The 21474-nt window shown below is 44.5% G+C and overlaps 1 protein-coding gene across 1 annotated transcript in view; it reads left to right on the forward strand.

Moving 5' to 3' along the window:
- Slc1a3 (solute carrier family 1 member 3) overlaps positions 1-20049 on the forward strand; it is a 76272-nt gene extending 56223 nt beyond the window's left edge. The window contains exons 4-10 of the mRNA XM_041631151.1: positions 2458-2662; positions 5411-5453; positions 8645-8937; positions 11580-11813; positions 12441-12635; positions 15085-15219; positions 17749-20049. Of these exons, the coding sequence (XP_041487085.1) occupies positions 2458-2662; positions 5411-5453; positions 8645-8937; positions 11580-11813; positions 12441-12635; positions 15085-15219; positions 17749-17956 (1313 nt within the window). The 3' untranslated portion in view covers positions 17957-20049. The remainder of the gene's footprint in view (positions 1-2457; positions 2663-5410; positions 5454-8644; positions 8938-11579; positions 11814-12440; positions 12636-15084; positions 15220-17748) is intronic.
- The last annotated feature ends 1425 nt before the right edge of the window (positions 20050-21474 follow it).

Below are 21474 nucleotides of genomic sequence, written 5' to 3' on the forward strand. Positions count from 1 at the left end.
AGCCATGGGTACTATGATCACATTCCCATGCCTCTGGACAGGGGGAGGGGGAGGAGCACAGAAGCCTCCTCCTCTATCGGCAACTTTGGACCCAGTGCTGTCTTGACCACCAGTGTTCTCTCTAACTAGCCTGTAGGTTGGCAGTCATGGGCAGGAGCATCAGAGAAGACATCTGAGGACTGCAGGACAGGAGGCAGAGGAAAAGAAAGCCTTCTTTGAGGGGCAGAGAACGCTGCCACCTGGTCCCTCCTGGCAGAGATATCAGCCCTTGCAGTCACTCTCTAAGTAGACAGGGAAAGAGCCAGAAGGATGGGGTAGTAAAGTGGTGTCCAGTCAGGCAGTCCTGCCAGAGGGTGGCCCCTTTGTGGAAATATCATTACAATGACAGCAAAGGAAAGCTATTTTGGCACATGAATCAGTCCTGTGAATGAACATGTCTACTGAGAACATACTAGCCCAGTTACAATGTAGCTGGAGCACTGAGTGGTACCATCTCAGTAAATGGACACTTAGCCCTGGGTTTCCAGGATAAGAGGTCAAGGTCATTCACTAAAGCCAGTCAGCCTCTTCATCTCTAAGAGATGAGACTGATTGTCTCAGGGGCAATACATTCACACATTCACAAAACCTAGTCACATAAGATCTAAGTTTGAGTTCTTAGTACATTCTACTTGCTATTTACTAGAACCTTAGTCTTTACATGATTATTAAGTAAATGCTTATGAAAATTATAAATGATACAATTCAAATATGATTGGAATTAAAATGGGAAGTTGAACTTCAATCCCTCCTTCAGTACCTTTGTGTCAATATTTTAAGGCAAATTTAACCAGTTACTTAACAATAATGAAAACCTTTTTAAAGTGCTTATCTTAAATATGTTTGTATAACTGTGGACACTGACATATATCACTGAATTACACTAAAGGGTCTGGAGAGATGGCTTACAAGTTAGGAGCTATGGCTGCCCTTCCAAAGGACCCAGGTTCAATTACCAGCACCCACCTGACAGCTCACAACTGTATAACTCCAGCTCTGGGGTATTCAACACCCTCTCACAGACACACACAGACACACAAATATAATATAAATAAATAAAATGCACATGAAATAAAAGTAAAGAAATCATTAGAAGAAAAAGAAATACACTAGTATTATCTTTTAATACATTTATGAAAACATAAATTAAATAGTAAATAATGGGACTGGACAGATGGATCAGCAGGTAACAGTACTTTCCAATTTTCCAGAAGACCTGAGTTCAGTTCCTGCACTGGGCAACTTACAACTGCCTGTAACTCTAGCTCCTGGGGATCTGATGCCCTCTTCCAGACTCTGTGAGCATTCACATTCTCTCTCTCTCTCTCTCTCTCTCTCTCTCGCTCGCTCTCGCTCTCTCTCTCTCTTTCACACACACACACACACACACACACACACACACACAAATCTTTAAAAAAAAACAGTAAAGTATTCTGATAAACTATGATTAGATTACACAATAATTAGATTTCAGTATTGTGATAGGGTTGGAAAGGATGAAGAAAGGAAGTGGAAAGAGTTCTAAGGAAACCAGAGTCTAGATAGATAGATAGATAGATAGATAACTATATATGTTAGTATAGCTAAGTTAGTCTTTGGAGGATTTATTTTCCCGTTGTTTTCCAGCCCAGCACATCCTGGGATAAGTCCCATTAGTTTGCACCACAGGGAGCCCTTGAAAGCCATACATCTCTTTTCACCTGGACTAACACTGGACCTCCCCTTCAGTAAACATTGAGTATGTCTTGAAAACGAGGAGAAGGGGCATTTTTAACATGTCATGAGGTGTCCTGTGGGGCAAGGAAGAGGGAGACAGGGTACAAGAACAAGGCGAATTCCACAAAATCAACTTCATTAAATGAGATGACATAAAGCAGCAGAGACGTGATGTGAGAACTTGAGCTTTTAGAACCCAGTGTTTGCCTGAAGTACAAACTGTCGACTGGCAAGTGCTTGTAATAAAAACAAGTGTTACATAGCAGACACCCGAAAGACTCCATAACACGCATCTAAAATAATAGCTTCAAAAAGAATTCAGTGGCAGCATGTATACGTGACTCAACATGGCGCTTGGACTTTAGTAAATGCATGCTACCATGGTGGAAATCTCAAGTAATTCTATAAACATCCTCACATACGCAAACACATGCTACTGACACGTGTCAGCTTCCCAACTAATAATAACCCAAGCAAGAAATGAATTGCACTTCGAGCCTTTAGGAAGCTGGTGTTCCTTGGCCCTCATAACATCAATCTGGGGTAGAGCATGGGTGATCATATGTTCACTGGCAAATTCTCGTAGATATTTCTGGGAGGGTTGAGGGAAAGCGGGTATAGAAGGAAATGCTATTCCCCTTGTCTTCCACTGGAGAATCCCTTGGATTGACTTCCTGAAAACCTTCTGTTTGCCCTCCCCAGGAATGGCGGCCCTAGATAGTAAGGCGTCAGGGAAGATGGGCATGCGAGCTGTAGTCTATTACATGACTACCACCATCATTGCTGTGGTGATTGGCATAATTATTGTCATCATCATCCATCCCGGAAAGGGCACAAAGGAAAACATGCACAGAGAAGGTAAAATCGTCCAAGTGACTGCTGCCGATGCCTTCCTGGATCTAATCAGGTATGTCCTTATAACCTTTCTCTGACCACCCAAACCCTCGTATTTTGGGAAGCCAACCAAACTCTCAAAGAGGTATCTGACAGAACCAGACCTGTCAGGCTTGACATGGAAGTCACACACTCTCCTTTTCTCTAACGGAAGTTTATATTGAGGGTCTGGCTTCCGATCTCACATAGCAGATGTGAGAGGAACAAGAAGTGGATGAGCCCTGCTGGAAGTTCCCAAAATCTCGTCCCTAAGCTGTCTCACTGTGCAGTTCACCCTGGACTAACTGGGTGGTTATTCATGCGCTTTTCCCAAGTCTTGCTCTGTAAAATAGTTTTTAGTAGCATATGACATGGTCCTTAGATTTCTGATTTGAAATGAGTAGTCTGCATCATCGTCCATGGTAAACAACAGCGTGGTTCAGCCAGGACTTCCGTGTTCCTCTGACCATTTCTGACTAGAGATCCTTCTTCTATACTATTTGCAAAGAAAGGATTTGACAGACGAGTAATAAAAAGTTGGAGGATGCTCTTTGGCCATATTTTATAAACCAGCTGGACCGCTGATTACAATTGAGTCTTCTCAGTTAAATTGAAGTGGATGATCATCAAAGCAAGCCAAAGTTTGAGCCTTCTTTCTCTCTACACACTACATATTCCAAAGGACCTCTGAAAGTCAGCCCTGGGTGACTTTGGCAGGAGAATCAGGAGGTCAAGGCCTGCCTCACCTGAGCTGCAGAGCAAGATCCTGGCTCTTAACAGGTTCCAGGAGGCCCCAAGGTATAATGAGATAAGATATTTTGTCACCACCCTTGACTATAAGGGGACACAGAGAGGGAACTGTTAGCAGAGCTCAGAAAGAACTGCCCCTGTAGGAAACAGGCCTCAGAGTAGGAACGCTAATAGAAGGAGATGGAGGAAGCTTCAATCAAACTGGAAAAGGCAATGGGCTGATGGGATATGTACACGGACCTTTTTTCTCTTATTACCCCGTAAGCTGTCAGCAAACACCACTAATCAAAACCAAGAGGAGTCAGAAAAGAAGCAAATCCATACCCTAATCCATACAGGTTCGGTCCTACAGCTCAGCACAGAATACAGGATGGATCCTCAGGACAAATGGAGGATGTCCTAACCCAGGCCTCTCTAGATTCCTGTTTGCTTTGCTTTCTCCCACTGTGTGGTACCAATCTTCCTGGTCAAAGCCTAATTTTTTTTCCCCTCTTTCCATCTTACCTACAAAGAACCAAAGTTTCCTGTGCTAGACAGCCACTCCCAAGGGTTCCCCATTGCTTGTCTGAAAGAAGCTTCCCCCAAGTTACTGATTCCAAACGTCATTTCACGAGCGAGTCAAGAGACGTTTGGAGAAGGTCTTCTTTATGGCAGCTCTCCATTCTCTCCAGGGACAAACTTGTGTCACCCAGATGTTAGCCTCACCCAAACACAATGAGACCTTTTCTTGAAAGCCTCATCATAGAGTAGATGCCAGGGCAGTAGGGGTAACAGCTGTCTAATATTTCCTGCCCAGTGAGAGCAATAAGGAAGGTACATGTGCAGGGGGGAGTTAGAGAGAGGAAGGGGAAGGGCGAAATGATAGAACTATATTATAATTTCAAAAAATAAAAAAGTTATGATGAAGATCCCCGAAGATTAGTAACTGATAGCTATGCTTTTATTAAGTTCATTGAACTATTAAAGCGTTTACTATGTTAAACTTGGGTTAGGAATATTATGTTGTCCGTCTTTGTAATTTTTACCTTTGAAAGCTGACATCTTGTTATTCCCAGCCTGGTTGGCCCATCAGAGCACTGTAAGTTTCTATCTTTTGCCCCAGTAAAGAGTGTGTGGCAGTCCCTTAGCTTGGGCGTTTATCTTAGAAGCTCTTTGAATGTACACTTGCATCGTAGGGGGAACATATACCCCACAGAGCACAGATTGGAAGAAAAAGAAAACAGGAGGGTCCAGATAGCAGCAAAAAGAAACAAGCAAATATACCCTTAAAGTATGAGCTCAACAGCATACAATCTCCAGAATCTCAAGTTCATGAGTCATGTCTCTTTCTCCCAGTCTTCCATCCTAGCATCCCATTGACAGTTTAATCCACTCCCCTTCTTAACAGATGAATCAACTGAGACATCAGTGGTTGGCCGTTGACTTGGCCATTGTCACATTCCTGAGCAAGACTGTTTCCTCCTCCTCAACCACCACCCTGACACTTGGAGGAAGTGACAAACCTTGCCACAGAGGCCTCAAGTTCAAATATTGGGTCAAGCTCGTCATTGACTCCCAAAGAGCCTCAGACTTTAGGATGCTATCTCTAACTCCCTGAAAGCCCGCAGAGAAAAATATGCCACGATGCTGCTAATCCTGTCTTTTGATTCAGATCTTTTGATCCCTAGACCCATAGCACAATAGCAACATAACCACTTTTGGGTACGTCCAGAGGCAGCCACCCTGCTGATGGGAATAGCGTCTCTGTTCTCACTGATTCTTCCAAGCAGTGAGGTTTTAATAATTTACTGACTGGAGAATCTCATGAGCTGAGAAGAGGATGTGTGCGCTGAATTTGGGGCTTCTCTGAAAGATGTGGATTGCATGGGCCATACCTGGAACAACCATGTATCCAGTTTCGAGTCACAGTGTCTCTGTTCCTCATTTTGCTACTTGATTCAATGCAGTCTTTACCTTAGACACAGTGAAGCAGTATTTAAGGGACAGAGTTACTATTGGGGAAGTTTTGCAATGACTGCTGTTTTCTTCGCAGGAACATGTTCCCTCCCAACCTGGTGGAAGCCTGCTTTAAACAGGTAAATGCTCTCTAGCTACCAAGTCGCCTTTTAAATTCTTCTTGGGGGACTGGAAAGATGGCTCAGTGGTTATGAGCACTGACTGCTCTTCCAGGGGAGCTAAGTTTTGTTCCCAGCACCTATGTCTAGTGGCTCACAACCACCAGTAACTTCAACTCCAGTGGATCCAACACTTCTCCAGGCACCTGAATTCACATGCACACACCTACACTCAGACACACACACACACATAATTAAAAATAATAAAACTTAAATTCCTTTTGGATATATCAAGCCAGTAGGACCCCCTTCTCTTGCCTTTCCATTCTCTAAAGTAAGAAATCCTTCTCTGGCTAACCATATGGAAGGCACCAGGATTAAGGGAAACTTAGGTGACAATGGTCCTTCACTTGTATTAAAGGTAGTTGCCAGGCTCACACATACTGCACACAAACAGCACATTTAGTCTGTGTTAATTAAGAGAACTAATTTGGGGGGGGGGGAGATGCCTCTCTTTTCTTCCCCTTCCTTGGGCTGCCATGCAAAAACTCAGCAAAGCAAGCAAATTCAATTATAAATAAATGCACTAACAACTTGCATTAATGTTAGACAGATTATTCTAGTTTCTGGGCTTGATTTAAAAGTCTCTGGCCTACTTATTATGAAGAGCCTTAGGTAGTCTAGAGAAAGGAACCATATCGAAAAGGAATGGCCTCATGGCTTATGGAATGCCTGCTGTGTGCCAAGCACCAGTGTTATACTTAGTCTTCACATGAACATGACGAGTAGCACTGTCTTCACTTCACCCATGAGGCCGCTCATTTATGAGGATGGGGATTATGTAATAAGCACAAGCTCTCGCAAGTCGTAAATGGCAGACCCAGAATTCGGAGCCATGTCCTCTCTCCTTTTCCTACTGCTCCGTGTTGCTTCCTAGAAAGCAACCCAGAGATTCCACCTGGAGGCCAAGGTGCGGTCCAGCCCTCTCTGCCTCTTAGTTTAGCAGTTCTTGGCTCTCTACTTGGTAGATACAAATAACTCCCAATATTGGGAAATGCTAACCTCACTTGATTAGAAACGCCAAGCTATGCAAGGGGGCATAGACGGTAGGTCAAATGCTGCTTCCCAAACACTCCTCTGTGTGGTGTCAGTTCACCTAACCTTTCTGCTTGGGACATACAAAATAAAACCAAACTCTTACCTCCTAGAGAACTGGGTTTGCATATGTAAGACACCATCTTTCCCCCTTTCTTAATGCAAGCAGATTGCAAGATCAAAACACACTCCCTTCAAAAAAAAAAAAAAGAAAGAAAAAGAAAAAGAAAGAAAACAGTGGAACGCAGGAGGACCACAAACCCAAGGCTAGCCAAGGCTCCAGAGTGAGTTCAAGCCAACCTTGCATGATTTAATGAGGCATTGTCTCAAAGTATAAAGCAAAGGGCAGGCCAGATGGCTTAGCTGGGGAAGGCATTGACACCAGGTCTAATAACTTGAAGCCAATCCCTGGGAGGCACGTGTTGGAAGGAGAGAAATGACTCTCCCAGATTGTTCTCTGACCTCCATATGTGCACCATGGCGTGTGTCCCTAACCCCACTAGATAAATAAATGCAACCAAATTTTAATTGAACATATATGTACATGTATATTACAAAAAGAAGGATGTGGATACAGTCTAGGTGTGGAGAGTTTATAGAGCACATTCAAGACCCTGAGTTTAGTTCCCAGGACCACAAAAGTAAAAAAATGCTCAGGCGGCCAAAATTCTTTATTCAAGAACTACAGTAACAATAAAGAATAAATCCCTTTCAATCCAACAAACCCACCCGGCATCGTGAGTCTGTTCACGAGCTGGCAGTGGATGACACCAAAAATGCTGATTTCTAGATCCGTTAGATGGGAAAAGTGCTGACCTTTACAGACTGGCTTTTAGTACGGGTGCATTTGCAGGACTGTGAGGGGGAGAAAATGTGTCGCCCTAAGGCCTATTTGCCTTAGACCAGAATGCAAATAGTTTCTGAGGAGGCTCTAACTGTGCCCAAAGGTGGAGGGTGTAGAAGGCTTAAGAGAGGATGACCAGGCTGAAAATGTACCCTGGAGAAGCCACAGAATTCGCAAATGCCAGAAGGAAGAGACTGAGCATTGTCTGTAAAAGGATTGTATGTGTTTTGAAAGTGACCAGCAATCCCCAGCATTGACAGCTGACCATGTCCTTGTTTGGAGATAGTGGTTTTCCAATAGACTAGAAAGTCCCCTGCTCATTCTTGATACAAAAGCGTCCAAGCACTTCCCATGCGGCCATGCCTTCCTTCCTGGATTCTAAACCCAGTCACTACTCACACACTGTTGCTTTACTACCAACGCTATCAAGGCTAGGGCAGCAATTTCACTTTTCTGGAGATCACAGGGGGATAGGCTTCACTGTGGCCATCCACAGCAATGTTCTCAGCACTTGCTGACTGGAACTTCTCTGCAGGAGCTACTGGGAAAGAGCATGGCTTGGCTTAGGAGAGATGAAACAAGAAGGTTATCATCTCCAATTACTAAGCAAGGAGCTCCTAAGAATAGGGACTTATAGCGCCAGGAAAGTCTTGAAGACCAGGTGTTTAATGACGTTTCTTTCCCGTTCTCTGAACTTTCTAACCATGAAGGGCATTGCCACTGGACAGATTTAGTCCACATTAATGTTGGACGTTATGTTTGCAAAATGGTGTCCCTTGTGGTGGTTAATTTGGTCATTGCCACAAGCCTGTGAGGTGAAAAATCAGTGGTTATCTTGTTTCACAGCTGCGGTATATGAAATGAAGGGTAAGTTATTTGTGCATGGTCGAAAGAAAGAAAGAAAGAAAAAAAGAAAGAAAGAAAGAAAGAAAGAAGGAAAGAAAAAAGGAAGAAGGACTTACAAATATTTGAGTCTGTGACTCTTTAAAATTCTTAGTCATTTTACTAAGATTTCGAAGAAAGCAAAGGTTCATGTGTATGTCGATTCTGACATCTTCAGTGTCTGTTATGATTCATATGTGTTTCAGTGTGCTTGTCTGTGTTGAGAAACAGCGATCTGCCACAAATGAAACAGGTGATACATAGGCAGGTACATATAACACGGTCCTGTGAATACAAATTAACATAAATCATGATAGGAAACTTGGACAGCAGGGGAGTATAAAAAGACAAATAAAAATCAGTTGATTTCTGCTGTGCTTCTTATTTTAAGTTTAAAACCAGCTATGAGAAGAGGAGCTTTAAAGTGCCCCTCCAGGCCAACGAAACACTCTTGGGCGCCGTGATCAGCAACGTGTCGGAGGCCATGGAGACCCTGACCCGGATCCGGGAGGAGATGGTGCCCGTTCCCGGGTCTGTGAACGGAGTCAACGCCCTGGGCCTCGTTGTCTTCTCCATGTGTTTCGGTTTCGTGATTGGAAACATGAAGGAGCAGGGGCAAGCGCTGAGGGACTTCTTTGATTCTCTGAACGAAGCCATCATGAGACTGGTGGCCGTGATAATGTGGTAGGTATTCCTGTGTGCCCCCTAGCTGTGTCCGAGATGCTTATTGAGATGGCGGCGTCTTCTGTTCCGAGGAAGATGCCACCGAGCCAGACGGCTGGTTGCAGGGATCTTTTTCTGGAAACCACAAGAGAGTTGGTGTTTTCCTGGCACTGCAGAGGCCCTGCACTTCCTTGTTTTGAAAATGTTCGGCTTCCTTACCCCATCCACCACTTTATACGTGCTTAGTTACTGAGTTTGGACCCTACGATAAGAAGAGAGGACCAAGCATACTAGCCGCAACAACAGAGAGCAGACAAGGGTACACTGCATGGATCTCACACACTTCTTTTGGTTTTTCAAGATAGGGTTTCCCAGTACCTATAGAGCTAGTCCTGGAACTCACTCTGTAGACCAGGCTGGGCTCAAACTCACAGAGATCTGCCTGCCTCCCCAGTGCAGGGATTAAAGGTGTCACCACCGGCCGGCTAGCATGTCAGACACTTTTAAGGAAGACAAACAATGATCAAGCACATAAATATCATATTCCTGAGTCATAGGTGTGGTGAAAGAAGCAAAGGGGGAGGAGGCGTGTCATTTGCTTTGGGTGGCACGGAAAGGCCCGGGGTGGCTTTTTTGCTCAGATCAGAATGACTAGGCACGTCCAGTTGTACAAAAAGAGCATTCCCAGTAGGAGAACAAGCAATCAAGGGCCCTGGATCCTTGGGGAGAGGGGGCGATGAGTTTCCCCTTTTATTTAACCCCTAAGAAAGAAATGTATGTGTCAGAGCTGTAGCAGTGTATCACAAATAATAACACCCAGAGCGATATATTCTTATTCAGGCTACATAGCAGCCTACAGAAGAGCTCACAGAAGTATTATGGGCTGCTAAGCCACAATTTATACAGAACTACCTTTAATAAAATTCAGAGCAGAAGACAAAAGAAAGGCTAAGTCCGAAGGGGAGAGCATTGACTTTGGAAAGTAAACTGTCCCAGCAGGGACAGAGCCCCTTGCTGGCCTAGGCCTTGCGTGGGAGTTGGTTTTCATTCATCCTTTATTTTTAATAACTAGGGTCCTTCTTGGCACCTGGGGCAGGAAGGCATCCATCGCTACGAAAAGCATTCACTCACCAACATGATTAAAAATATCCTTTGTCTCCAATGCCCCCGAAGCCCATAGAAACCCACTTCTTAGGAGTTTGCACAAGATGAATATGAACTCGGCACAAAGACAGGTCAGAATGTGGTACCCACAGGAGCCTCCACTTGGAAGGCCCCTTTGAAATCCTGGCCGGGCTGAAAGTGGACATTTATCTTCATATTATTAAAATGCCTCCACCTTTCACCCCTTCCATGAAAGGAGCCCATTCAGGGCCACTGAACGAACCTCACATGGAGCCTTTCTGGCTCCGTGCTCGCCTCCACACTCCGCACTGAATTATTGCGTTTCTGAGAACAGGTACTTCTGTGATTTCCTGGCCTTTGAAAGGAGCGTTGTATTTCTTGGGCTGCAGCAACTCCTCCGCGGTTCCCAACAGACCCTTCTCCTTCAGGGTGATTGGCTTCTGTCTCTAGTAGTGTGTTTCATTTTAGCTTAGTGCATACATCACACAAAGGGAGTCGAAAGTAGACCTTTGAACAAGTAGGGTTAGTCCAGCATATAGGCGTCGCTGTCGGGTCATTTGCCCATCCTTGCAAGGGACTGGGAGTAACAGCCTGTGGATAATGACTTAATTCGAATGCCTATAACCTGACTGCAGTTCGTACATCCACACACTTTATTAATTTTAATAGCTCTGGCTTTATTTTATGGTCTTCTATTTATGGTAAAGTGGTACTAGAATTTAGTTTGCATAGTAACATAAAATTTCCTGAGGAAGGAAATTGACTTAAGTATAAAAGGTGACTTGAAGAAAATCCACTAAGTAATATCTTAAGTGGGACGTAACTACAGAAGAAAGCAATAAAATGGCCCTAGAGCAGTGGTTCTCAACCTTCCTCACACTGTGACCCTTTAATACAGTTCTTCATGGTGTGGCGACCTCCCACCAGAAAAGTCTTTCATTGCGACTTCATACTTCTATTTTGCTATTGTTATGAATCGTCATGTGAATATCTGTGTTTTTTGATGGTCTTAGGTGACCTCTGTGAAGGGTTGTTCCACCCCCTAAGGGTGTCGTGAGCCACAGATTGAGAAACATCACCCTAGAGTAAGAAAGCTGACCACATGACCACTGGCACAGCATAGCACAGCACAGCTTAGCATACCTCCTGTTTTAGCTTAGGAAGCAGGCTGTGGTATGGAAAGTGTTATGAAAAGTATGGGCATTCGCATAGTGGTTTGTTTCAGGTGCCTGGCAGGAGTCAAGAGGGAGAGGGAATCACAGGTATCTGAAGATCCAAGCAGGGACCCAACTGTGTCTAGGAAAATGGAGATGAGGACCAAAAATTCTTCTCCCTCCTTGGGTCTAAGGCCGGTGGGTATAGGGTGGGGTGTCCTAGAGCGATTCAGAGTGATTTAGAAATCAGAGGAATTCTGTGTTTTAAACAGAAAAGAATGACAGCTGTAGTCTCTGCAGGGTTCAGTTTGAAAATTCCCCGTCTTTCCCTCTTTGGTTTTTTTTTTTTTTTCTCCCCAACTGATCCTGTGCTACTTCCCACAGGTATGCACCTCTGGGCATCCTCTTCCTGATCGCAGGGAAAATTGTTGAGATGGAGGACATGGGTGTGATTGGTGGGCAGCTGGCCATGTACACAGTGACAGTCATTATTGGCCTCCTCATTCACGCCGTCATTGTCCTGCCCCTCCTCTACTTCCTGGTAACCCGGAAGAACCCCTGGGTTTTCATTGGAGGGCTGCTGCAAGCGCTCATCACAGCTCTGGGGACCTCCTCAAGGTATGTGTGTGTATGTGGCTTGCTCCTCTAAGAAAGAGTGTCTAGTCCGGCAGTGGTGGTGCACACGTTTAATCCCAGCACTTGGGAGGCAGAGGCAGGTAGATCTCTGTGAGTTCGAGGCCAGCTTGATCTACAAGAGCTAGTTCTAGGACAGGTTCCAAAGCTACAGAGAAACCCTGTCTCAAAAAACAGAAAACAAAAAACAAACAAACAAACAAAAAATCAGGAACATTGAATTGACTTTTTTCACCTCTGATACCTTCTTGGGATCCAAGGAAGGGTTATATGTAAATCCTTTGTGGGGTGAAAGGGAAGGAAGAGCCCTTTCCTATCCACTATCTTCCTGTCTTCTGTTGACATCTGCCCAAGAGAAAAGGTAGAAAATGATGTGGCCCAGGCATCCATGGTATAGGAATAATCATGAGTAACTCCTCAGAGGAATCCAGGCACAGAAGAGTAGCCAAGTAACCCTAGGACGATGCCACACTGCTCCTAACCCCCTAGTGAGACAAGTGCTGACTTAGTCAGAACACAAGAGAGGAAGGAACTGTCTGTGCAAAAGACCAAAGACGAAACATAGAACTGTCGGAAACACGCAGCTGACATGTCCTGTTTCGCTGTCCTCAGCTCTGCCACCCTCCCCATCACTTTCAAATGTCTCGAAGAGAACAACGGAGTGGACAAACGCATCACCAGATTTGTGCTCCCCGTGGGAGCCACCATCAACATGGATGGGACTGCCCTCTATGAGGCTTTGGCTGCCATTTTCATCGCTCAAGTTAACAACTTTGACCTGAACTTTGGACAGATTATTACAATAAGGTACAAGGGGAGATTTCTCTCCAACGTTCTCTTTAGAATGCTTTTAACAGATGAGAGAATGAGCAAGGTTGGGCAAAGAAACGGGGAGGGACTCAGGCATGAACAGGAGATTGCTGTTGGAAGGAGCAGTCTTGGGTTTAGATGAATGTATTTTTCAGCTTTTTAACTTCAGGTGAGAATATTCATTCAAATAATACAGAAGTATATCACATGCAAAGTATAACTTACCTGTTACCATATTAAATCTTTCTGTTAGATACCCATTGTCCATGACTGATTCCCAAAGACCTCTTCCAATGCAAAGACACATACACACTTCTTTTCAGTAATTAATTATACCATATATACCATGTACTCCTTGATGGGTTTGTTTGTCAATATAGAATTTACAGGTATACCTCGCTCATTTACTTATTTATTTTTATTTATTTTGTAGTCAGTGTTCTGCCTGCATGTATGCCTGCACACCAGAAGAGGGCATCAGATCTCATTATAGATGGTTGTGGGCCACCATGTAGTTACTGGGAATTAAACTCAGGACCTCTGGAAAAGCAGTCAATGCTCTTAACCTCTGAGGCATCTCTCCAGCCCTACCTAGCTCGTTTTCTAATATCTATAAGATATATAGTATGAATAATTATGTTTTAAAAATATTAAGTTAGTCTCCAACTTTAAAACATTAAACTATGCCTGTAGGTGATGTTGAAAAATGAAAACACACTTGAAACAGCCCGTGTGTCCCTGCAGATTTAACCCTTTGCCCTTTCTTGCCTGGCGGAGTCAGAAAGACTAAGGGCAGCAAGAGGCTTTAAGACTCCAAGTTCAGATCAACTTGCTGTGAGCTTGAATTTAGCTAATAGTAACAGTGTTAGAAATCGGACTTTGGTCTTCACAGTTTCTTATTAGTAAAGTTCCCTACATAGAGAGTAGTTAAAACAGAACTACAGTGTCCTCTGCCTAGACCTACAAATTAACACTTTGTGGTGTCTGTGCTCTCTCCCCCGCTCTCACTGTCTTCTCCCCTCTGTATTCCTGTCATGATACATCACTGCTACATCACTCAGCATTCATCTCCTAAGAATTCTACATACCCACAATAATATAGTCTCAAAAGTTCTTCCAAAATACCATCCTATCTTGATTTCCCCAGATGCCCCCCCAAAATGTCCTTTGCAAGTTTTTTCTCCTTTCAGATCAAATCTCTATTTTCAGCCTTAAAATATGTTTTGGGTCTCTTTTAGTCTCTATCACTCACCCCACATTTTTCTTATGTGTATCTAGAAGTAGGTTATAGTCTGTACGCGTGTGTATGTAGTTAGGAAGGGGTAATAGGTGTGGCGTACTTTCGAGTGAAATGATAAGGTGAGGTTTCTATGATCCGGGATCATAGGCTGACCAGGGATCGGGAGGTTCAGTCTAACCACACCGGAGGCTGGAGGTCAGTGTCTCGCTGCACTATAACCTCTTCCCAGACACACTTCCCAGACACACATATTGACTGAAGAGCCCTGAGCTAAGACAAAGGTTCAGCTGCGTGTGAATTAATAATAAAAATGGTACCAGTGACCCAAACAAAATACAAATACAGTTCTCTGTAAGGTTTGCCCCACCAAGCCTTCAAGGCTGGGCAGTGTTCCACAACGGGAGGAATGAAAGCTGCAGTTCCAGTTTCGAGGTGACGCCCCCCACCCAGGTGCTCCATTACGACTTCTCACCGTCTACCAGTTTTTGCCAGTGAGAAGGAGAGTCAAAGGTTGGCCAGTCACTTCCATCTGTGTTTCGTGAGTTAGAATTTAGGAGGCTTGCAAGTGTCAGTGTCATTATAGGTGGCCTTACCACGTAGGCATTCTAGTGCCACAGCAGGGAAGGAGATGGGGGAAATCATGAGCAGTTTAGATCTTGGCAACACTGTATTGACAGTTACACGCCCTATCAAGTAAATCTTAAACACTTGACACGCGTGCAACTGGGTCCATACTGACCACACACACACACACACACACACACACACACACACACACACACATGCATGTATGCACACATGCACGTTCACATTCACCTATGAGTATCTTGGCAGTGCTGGGCTAAATCCAGGGCCTCACACGTGCTGGGCAAATGCTCTACCAAGTCACCTTCTGCGACCTTCCAGACCTTACAGAATGATTGGAAGAACATAGAAAAGGATCCATCCACCAGTTTCTTTACTTAACAAAGCCCACTTCACAAGGGTCGCTGTGATGATCGAATGAGGCAAACCGTGCTCAGTTTATCAGCTGACACATAATAAAAAGTGCGTAATTGATTTTAGTTAGTATGACTCGGTTCCGTGAATTGCTTTTACTTATTTATTTCCATTTTTATAAAGCAGGTCCTCCACTCAAGCATGGAGACCCGAGTTTTGCGAGGTACTCCTTGGTAAACCTTTCTGTTTGGGTTCTTTTGTCAACAGCATCACAGCCACGGCGGCAAGCATTGGGGCAGCTGGGATTCCTCAGGCTGGTCTGGTCACCATGGTCATCGTGCTGACCTCTGTGGGCCTGCCCACGGATGACATCACACTCATCATCGCAGTGGACTGGTTTCTGTGAGTATTCAGGGACCGTGTTTTGACTCACGCCATAGCTCCCACCCATAAGCCCATCCCCTGTTTGCACCCCACAATTCTAGAATAGCAAACAGTCTAATGGGCTCGCAGAACAGAGCAAAAGACACACCGGGTTGCAATTGAATCTTCCTCATCACCTGGTCCCCAGTCCTCACGGAGTCCCAGCCTCACACGCCATGCAGAGTCCCTCCTCTCTCAGCCTGTAGGGCACATCTGGTCGCTCTCCCTCCCACTCCATAAAGCCACGCAGAGTTGGGAAACCTAGTGTCTGCAGAGCTGACACAAGCCAGCCAGTCTCTCTCTGGGTTGCACAACACATCCCTCAGCAGCTGGAGCTACAGACCCCAAATGCCAGCTCAGGCCCTTCCTCCTTGTGCTTCCCAGTACAGAGGGCTAATACAGGGCAGATGTTGTGTCTGAGACCCATGAGTTGAGGGATAGCCGTGCAGACAGAGCTCATGCCATCAAGCAAAATCGATCTGACGGTTTGAGAAAAATCCCGAGAAATGTACCCATACATCCTTAGACCCCACCACGTAGGGCCTGTCTTCATGCCTTCTTCCCTTCCAGGGACATTCTCTGTTCCTAGTCTCTCATAAAGTCCATCTACTGGGGAAAATTGTTTAAGTGTGCCCGAAGAGAACAAACACCTAGGAGAACACATTGGATGCTGGAGTCCAGTGGGATGAATTCACTAGAGCTAAGAAGAGTCCAACAGTGTGCGCCAAGGCCAGGGGACATAACATGAGTTCCCGGGTTACTAGGGTCATCATCTCAGGCCCGGTGACAGTGTCAGCCTATCTGACCACCATAGCTTCCACTAGAAGTGTAGATACCCACACCCTCTGCCTCCTGTTCACACTCTAGGTCTGAAATTCAGTGACAGGTAAGAAAGAATTCAGCATAGCCGGGCGGTGGTGGCGCACGCCTTTAATCCCAGCACTCGGGAGGCAGAGGCAGGCGGATCTCTGTGAGTTCGAGGCCAGCCTGGTCTACAAGAGCTAGTTCCAGGACAGGCTCCAAAACCACAGAGAAACCCTGTCTCGAAAAACCAAAAAAAAAAAAAAAAAAAAAGAATTCAGCGCATGGTCTGGCTCTGAGGCATCTATTAACACCAGCGCTTTGGGGCTGGGCTGGGGCTGTAGCTCGGCTGGTAGAGGGTTTTCCTAATGGGCATGAGGCTCTGTGTTCATTGCCAGTCCCCCGTACTCCGGGAGGGAGGGGAGGACGATTGTGCAAACCTGTCATCTCAGCGTGTGCTAAATGAAGTCAAGAGGGTCAAAAGTTAGAGACTGTCCTCTGAGGCCGCATGACTTCAAGGGCAGCCTGGGCCAAGTGAAAACTTGTACAACTAAAGCCAAGAGGACTTTGGTAGAATACAAGCTTCCACTCTGAAATTTTTTTTTCTTTTTGTCTTCATGCATAAAACTGATTGAACTGGGCAGCATACGAAAGCTATATAGTTTATACCCATTACCATAGCATTAAAAACTCACACGTGTTTTCATTGCTCTTAGAAGTTAGTATAAGAATTCATTACGTGTTGACGTAAATAACATTTTTTTTCTGTGAAAAATAGCCACCTCTAGACAAAACGTTTATTGAAAAGAATGGCACAGAGTTAGGTTTTGTAAGTCCCCTTAACATCCTGCTTTACGTCAGACAGCTGCAACTCTCCCGACTGTCTCTGCATCCAGTGTGCTATGAGGTTACACATTGTGTAGTCTATGCAAAATTTACCACAAATTCCTGGGAAAATAAGAGTAAAGGGAACAAACGAGAACATAGTATTGCTAAAGAAAAAAAAAAGGTTTTATCCTAGCACACCTCCCCAAGGAGTCTCTCTACCTTGCTTTAGGAACCATTAGTACAATGGTAGGCGAAGAGAGGAAAGAAAAAAATGTTATATAAAAAGAAAAGGGGACTGGGGAAATGGCTAAGTTGGAACAAGAGCTTGCTGTGTAAACATGAAGGCCTGAGTTCCATCCTCACACGGGACCCGTTAAAAAGGAGCAGGGCATAATGGCACCGCTAACACCAGCACTGGCATGCAATGGCAGAGACAGGAGGACATTGGGAAGGGCTGGTGAGCCGATCTTGCTAAATCGATGAGCTCCAGCTTCAACAAGAGACCCTATCTCAGAAAATAAGGTGGAAAATAATGAAAGAGCACACTCTGAGCCTCCACACATACGTGTACACAGATGAGCTCCCCCCCTCTCTCTCTCTCACACACACACATGTATGTAGGGGGATGGTCAGCTCTCACAGTTCACCTTCTGTTTATAGCCAGACTAATTACTGAAAACTAATCACCTACTTGCCCTTGTTGCTTTTGACAGTGACTGTGCTAGGTTGTGTCGAGGATGAAATCATCCCATTGGAGGGGTACCCACTACAGAGTTAAAAGATGTTTCCAAAGCCTCCTCCAGCCAGCTCCCAATAGAAGCTGGGGTCTGCTGGTGCTCACAGGACCCTCTCTTTCCTCTCTTCCTGCCCCACCTGCAGGGACCGCCTCCGAACCACCACCAATGTGCTGGGTGACTCCCTCGGAGCAGGGATCGTTGAGCACTTGTCTCGACACGAACTGAAGAACCGAGACGTTGAAATGGGGAACTCCGTGATTGAGGAGAATGAAATGAAGAAGCCCTATCAGCTGATTGCCCAGGACAATGAGCCTGAGAAACCCGTGGCTGACAGTGAAACCAAGATGTAGGCTAAGCCGGAGAGCTTCTCTCGAGCACCCGGTGTTGGAAGGCTCTTCTGCAGTGTGTCCATCTCACTGAGCTCGCGCACACAGTGAGCCCCTTCTTTTTTTCCTCCCTATTCTGATAGGATTGGAGAATGTCCAAAAACAAGGGAGGGCTTGGCAGCAGCCAAAACGTATAGGTTTCGGACCACATTTGAAGTTTTTTAATTCATTTCATGTTATTCTTACCAAGTAAGTTACTGGAACCAAACATAGTTTTGATATCACCAATTTAGATGGCAAACAATCCTGTGTGATTGTTTTATAAGGAAAAGTAAGTGATAGGTTAAAAATATTTCTAAATCAACTCTCCAAATCCAAAAGTCCTTCAGAACACCATTGAGTTTTAGTCTGAAGAACATAACAGCTTGATGAGCAATTAGGTCACCTTTGCGGAAGCAGAGATGGTCCCTCATTTCTTTTGACTTCTGTCCTGACTTTATCAGTTCCAGGGCAATGCCCACATGCACACAGCACAGCTGTGGGGAGGAGGAGCAGAAAGCGTGGTCTCGAGTGAGACTCATCTCATGCCTGGGCCTCCGTGTTCTCATCCTGATAACGAGAAACTCTAGATACTCTGGGCCTCCCTAGCCGAGATTTCTGTGACATCAGGAAAGGCCCTGCCCTGTATCACATGGAGATCTCAAAAAGAACACTTCATAGGGATGGGTGTTTTTCTCTAGGGGCAGGCTGTGTGTGGCTCACTAGATCCTGGGTCCAAAATGTTGGTTATAGAAGTAGAAATGCGGACGGCCATTCCAGGAGTGGGATTATTTGTGGGGCCCTTTTGCCTGCTTTTTTGTTTTTGTTTGTTTTGTTTTGTTTTGTTTACCAACACTAGAAGCACTCCCATCTTGGGTATTCTTCCCGAACCCAAGGGATGGCCCTAAGAAAGCCTCCCACCATCAACTGACAAGTAGATGTTCAGGAAATCAACAGAAAACTAGCAACTAGCTCATGGTCTTACTATGAACCGCTACAGAGCAGAGAAAGAAGAGGGTATGGCCAACAAAAAGAGGGTTCTTTAGGAAGAGCAAGAATAGATGGTCTTCTTTAAAGATAAGCAAAAGGTGGAGCTACAACTCAGCCCTTTCTGTTAACCTGAACACTTTGTCTTCTGTTCCCAATCAGTCCCCCCAAAAAATGACACACAATGCCACTTCTTTCGGACTTCAAAGTCAAGCAAATGAAATTTCTGGGACAGATCTATGTGCTAGGTGGATGATCTCATCTCGGAAAATGTTTTGTTTTTTGGGTTTCTTTTTGTTTTGGTTTTTGTTTTTTTTGTTTTGTTTTGTTTAGCAATTTAAACAGAAGTTCTTAGAATGAAATTAACAAGATACTCCTTTGTACAGAAATGCCACTTGGCAAATCATTCAAAATTCTCATCTCGAGTGGGGTTTGCTTTAGTTCTGTTTGTGGCTCTACAAAAGAAAAAAGAAAAAGAAAGAAAGAAAAATGGTAGATGAGTCAACATGAAAATATGAGGGTGGAAGAAAAGACAGCAGGGGCATTGCTTTCAGGCAAGGCAGCTCCCAGGTTTAAAAAAGATTAATTATTTTTACCCCCTTAGGAATATTCAGTCAAAGGCACTTGATGGGAGCCATCAGATAGTACCAGCTGCGTTAGTTTCTGACCGAAAATGACGAATGCTCACAATGACGCTAACAAACTGAGTATCTAGAAATGTGTCTCCCAATCTACAATTAGAGATATTTTATAGAGATCTTGAGCATGGCACACATATAAAGGTTAACACTAGGCTATGGTGGAATAATCGTTTAATAATGGCAAGCTGTATTTGGGAAGCACACTACTGAAGTTAATTATGTGGCAGTCATTTTATAACACTAGCACAACAAAACTTAACCACGTCAAATTAATGCTGTTACCCAGTGTGAGATTTTTTTTTTTGTACTAACCATTTCTTATGAAATCAGGTCCTCTAAGGTGGTCCCTTTGCCAGTCCATCAGAGGCTCTGCATACGTGTGTACCCACTGTGTACTGGAAAACATTACTTTGTAGATGTATTTTCAATAAAGAAAAATAGTTTTACATTAATGTATTTGCATGTTGTTTTTATTGTTTTCCCCACTTATGGAGATACTGTACTGAACTCAAGGCATGCCAAAGAAAGATGTCGCTCTGGACAGGAAAGTCCTGGCAGAGCCAGCGGGCGGGGAGTTAGCCATGACGTAATATGTAATGACACCTGTGCCTCGGCTCCTAAAACGGGAGCCTGCACAGAGGAAGATGTGGGCTGCGTGGTGCTGGGACAGCTTGTGCTTAGTTTCCCAGGTCGGATTCCGATTTCACAGATAAAGGAAGTCATTTCGGTGTAAGAATCTGAAAAGTGAATGCTACCGTGGGATGCTTTCAAACCGCGATTTCCTGTCTAACCTTCAAATTAAGTAAATTTATCGATGTGATTAGCTCTGCCATTTAGGAAAAGAGCAGAGTTAGATCCCAAAAGGTATTTCAAAAGCAGCCCTAGTTACTAATAACCACTTATGGAGGGCTATTTTCCCTCTAGCTTCTTAATAAAGAAAGAATTGGTGGACAGATAATATCATGAAATCTCTAGCCTGAAGTTATAACCGTAGGTCCTTTCATCTCTCCGGCTACCAGCAGAGGGCAGTCACCTGCAAAAAAAAGTTAACTACACAGAGAGCCCAGGAGCCTAGGCCATCTTGGGGAAGGCTTTAGTATGATTTCACCTCTTGCAAAGTTTTGCCCATTTGCAATTTTTTAAATTTGCACCGGTTTCTCTATAGGATATTAGGGTGGGGTTTTTTGTTGTTGTTGGGGTTTTTTTTTTGTTTTGTTTTTTTTTTTTTGTTTTTTTTACAAAACACTGTATTTGAGCCTCTTTTTCAAGGCATAGATGATGGCCACTTAGTCCATTTGGGAATAGAAAGGAGATTGCTTACATCCAAGAGAACAAAACCTGGTCTCCCCGAGAGATTATCTGCAAACCTGTGGAATATTCTGGACACTGGATTGTGTTCTGGGAAACACCACCGCAGATCAACCCACTGCTAGAAAGAACTCCCTCTTTAACCAATTTCTCTTCGCTCTTCAGCTTCAGGTGGAGTCTGTGCCGCCGCACAGAGCCGTCTTAAGCTCATCTCGGCGGTGAGACTGTGGAGGGGGCACTGAGGCCGAGGATAGGGCACCGTCCAGTTTAACCAGAATGAGAAGGAAAGAGGGAGAGAACCCCCACGTGGGAGGTCATAAGTCAGCTCACAAACAGAACTATGAAAAAAATCAGGCTAGGTTTTTTGGTTGTTTCTAAGTAAATATATTTAGTGTTTTGTTTGTTTGGTTCCCCCCCCCCAACATTTTTTTAAAAATTTCTAGGTCTTCAGAAGATAGGGTCCATCTCTTGCTCTTTTCCTGTATTCAACCTGTCATTCCCACTGCCCAAAGCAACAGGACTCCTTCCTTCTAAGGGGTTGGGGATGGGATTGGAGGATTCAGCACC

This window comes from Microtus oregoni, unplaced genomic scaffold (assembly GCF_018167655.1).
Source record: "Microtus oregoni isolate MIOR12 unplaced genomic scaffold, Mior012 000036F_ref0000092, whole genome shotgun sequence".
Lineage (NCBI taxonomy): Eukaryota > Metazoa > Chordata > Mammalia > Rodentia > Cricetidae > Microtus > Microtus oregoni.